The sequence below is a fragment of the Elephantulus edwardii genome, unplaced genomic scaffold (genome assembly GCF_000299155.1).
Source record: "Elephantulus edwardii isolate Elephantulus edwardi_28Jun2011 unplaced genomic scaffold, EleEdw1.0 scaffold00213, whole genome shotgun sequence".
Taxonomy (NCBI): domain Eukaryota; kingdom Metazoa; phylum Chordata; class Mammalia; order Macroscelidea; family Macroscelididae; genus Elephantulus; species Elephantulus edwardii.
In genome coordinates, this window is record NW_006399963.1 from 2,210,708 (window position 1) to 2,213,532 (window position 2,825).

The 2,825-nt window shown below is 44.6% G+C and overlaps 1 protein-coding gene across 1 annotated transcript; it reads left to right on the forward strand.

Annotated features, from left to right (window-relative positions):
- Positions 1 to 1,057: 1,057 nt before the first annotated feature.
- On the forward strand, positions 1,058 to 2,308 carry FAM170B (family with sequence similarity 170, member B). Its single transcript, XM_006897730.1, has 2 exons — positions 1,058 to 1,706; positions 2,223 to 2,308. The coding sequence occupies exons 1-2, from the start codon at positions 1,058 to 1,060 to the stop codon at positions 2,306 to 2,308; spliced, it is 735 nt and encodes a 244-aa protein (XP_006897792.1).
- Positions 2,309 to 2,825: the final 517 nt, after the last annotated feature.

The window sequence follows — 2,825 nt, forward strand, 5'->3', positions numbered from 1 at the left end:
CCAGTTTGTACTCAGAGGAAAGAATGGCAGTGTGTTTCTGCAAATGTCTCCAGCCTTTGAAAGCCTATAGGGCAGTTCTGTTCTGTAGGACTTCTATGAGTTGGAATTGACCTCACACCACTGGGTTGGGTTGGGTTTGATTTATCCACAAGCTAATGAATTTTGGAGTATTTTCAGTTTTGGGGTGGTTATTATTAGTTGCTATTCAGGTGGCTCTGGCTTATGGGTACTCCATGGGTGTCCACAAGCTTTCAATGATTTGCCAGAAATAGATCTCCAGGCCTTCACTATGGAAGGCATTTCTTTGCTTCCCCCTTCCCCCCAAAAGGCTTTTTTGAGGCACCTCTAAGTGACTTGAAACTCTAAACTTTCATCTAACAGCCAACACAGTTAATGGTTTGCACTACTCACAGGCTCCTTTTTTTTTTTTTAATAAGGCTGTATTATTACATAACAACAACAACAACATCAGGATGATGAATAGTTTCATTACTGTTATCAAGTTAATTCCAAGTCATAGTGATATTGTGTGTGTGGACTAGAACTACTCCATTGTTGTTGTTGTTGTTGTTAAGTGCCGTAGACTTGTAGATGACCCATAACAACCTTATGAACGAAAGTCTTGAACACAAAACTGTCATCTTTTCTCCAAGTTCACAGTTTCCAGAAGCAAGCTTTTTTAATGGAAGTGGATGCTACTTCTGCTTCCAAGGCTGTTTTATTCAGGAGATCCACAAAAAGCCTTTTTAAATACTAGGCCAAATCCAATCAGCCCATATAGGATTACTAAATTTTTTTATTGATTTCCATATAAATCCCCCCAATGTATAGGAATGAAGTACAATGTACACAACCTCCTTTTTGTGGGTCCATTGATTCTTTGGTCTTTAGGAGTTAGGAGCCATCAAAGTCCTCATTTTATAAAGAGCAGAGTTGGGAATGGTGTCACAACAGTCCAGGGTCTCCTAGAGCCCCCATCCTTTCAGGGTCTTGGATTCTAAAGAAGAGAAGCCATAAAGAAAAAAGAACTGATGACAATATTCTTGGCTTTTCAGACATGAAGCAAAAGGGGTCCCCTCTACTCTCAGGGCCTGCCATGCCCCATGAAGAGGACATTACCTTTTCCAAGACCAGAGGGACACTGAGCTGGAGTAGCTCCTCATCCTCCCAGTCCTCCAAAGACTACCAGTCCTACTCCCAGTACCAGTCTTGCTACTCATGCTTGTACGACCAGGAAAATGGGTCTCAGCAGAGTGTGTGCGCCTTCTACACCCACGTGCAGACTGTGCGAGGAGTGGCTGTGGCCTGGGAGACAGAGACGGGATTTGAGCCAGTCAACAAGAAGCCCAACAGGAAGCCCCGCATTCGTGAAGCTGAATTCATCAAGAGGCAGAGGAGAAAAGGATCCTCCTTCGAGATGGCTTCCAACACCGACCTGCATTGGGACTTGGAAGCCAGCAAGCACTGCTGCCCAGAGGAAGAGGACTCAGAGCTGCTGGCGCCCCTGGACTGCTGCTTGCAGGAGTTGCGGGAACATCCAGATTGGCTGGTTACTACAGACTATGGGCTGCGTTGCATGGCCTGCTGCAGAGTCTTCCCCACATTGGAGGCACTGCTAGAACACGCCCAATATGGCATTAGGGAGGGCTTCAGCTGTCAGATCTTTTTTGAAGAGATGCTAGAGAGAAGGCGTGCCCAGAATCAAGGCCAGCAGGTGGAGGAGGAGGAAGAAGAGGAGGAGAAGGAGGAGGAAGGAGAGGAAGGGGTGGAAAATAAATAAGACTCTTCAGACACCAGTGAATGTTCTAGGCCCAACAACATGACGCCTCAGCCACAGGAGAAGCAGCATTGGATGCGATGTGTCCAGCCCCTTCCTCACCTTCTCTGTACATTTGTTCCTCCTTCCCGAGAAGAAGACCAGGCCATCAGGGCAGGGGAAGAGTCCTAAAAGCCATGGGGAAGGCAAAAGGGTGCAGAGTAAGCAGCACCTGTGAGAGGAGAGGGGGAAGGGCACACCATTTCAACCAGTATCTGAAAATCTGAATACAAAGACCAAAGCATCAAATTCTCTAGTGGTGGAGATCTGGAAACTCAAGTGGGAAGCCACAGAGGTGTTTATTTTTGCTTGGGATTAAGGGAGTCCACAAGAACTGGATAAGCATCAAGACTTGATGGAAATTTGTCCCCTCTGGAGGCTTTAGACCCATTTTGTTCCTTGTTAGGGATCATTCACAAGCCCCAGTTTTATGCCAAGATGTCAGTGGGATTAAAATTTAATAACTCAGAGTTTAAGGCCATGGCTAATTGAACTAAATATGCTATGAGGCTGTGCCACATGACATTTTTGTGTCTGTAGCATGGCACAAGCATGGCACCTAGAGACAAGCATCCTCCCAGACTTGGAGATGGCAGCTAGATATGGCCTTGTGACTTATGTGTTTTATATGTCAACTAAGGCTTAAAAGGCTACAAAATTTGTCTTACTCTCCAACTGGGAGAGGCTGCACTATTCAATAAGATACATTGAGTTCCTCTGTGTGTTAGACACACTATTCTTAGTTTCAATGAGAAAAAACTAGAACATTGCAAGACAGGAGTAAATCACAGGAAAGAGTAAATCACAGGAAGAGGAACTCAGAGAAAGAAACGTATCTTCATTCAAGGTTTCTAAAAGGAGTGATACACAGGGCTTGTGCATATACTACTAAAGTACCCTGATTAAAAAGAATTTAAATTAAAAGTATTAAATATATAGGGTACACCATCTCAATAAGCATCTGCTAATTCCACCATCACACTCTCCCACTGTTCTCTGCTTTCCTCAT

Excerpts from the sequence above, each read along its gene's own strand:
- FAM170B (XM_006897730.1), top strand. The coding sequence starts at position 1,058 with ATGAAGCAAAAGGGGTCCCCTCTACTCTCAGGGCCTGCCATGCCCCAT. Across the intron at positions 1,707-2,222 it reads AAGGCGTGCCCAGAATCAAG|GGATCATTCACAAGCCCCAG; the intron begins GCCAGCAGGTGG and ends GTTCCTTGTTAG.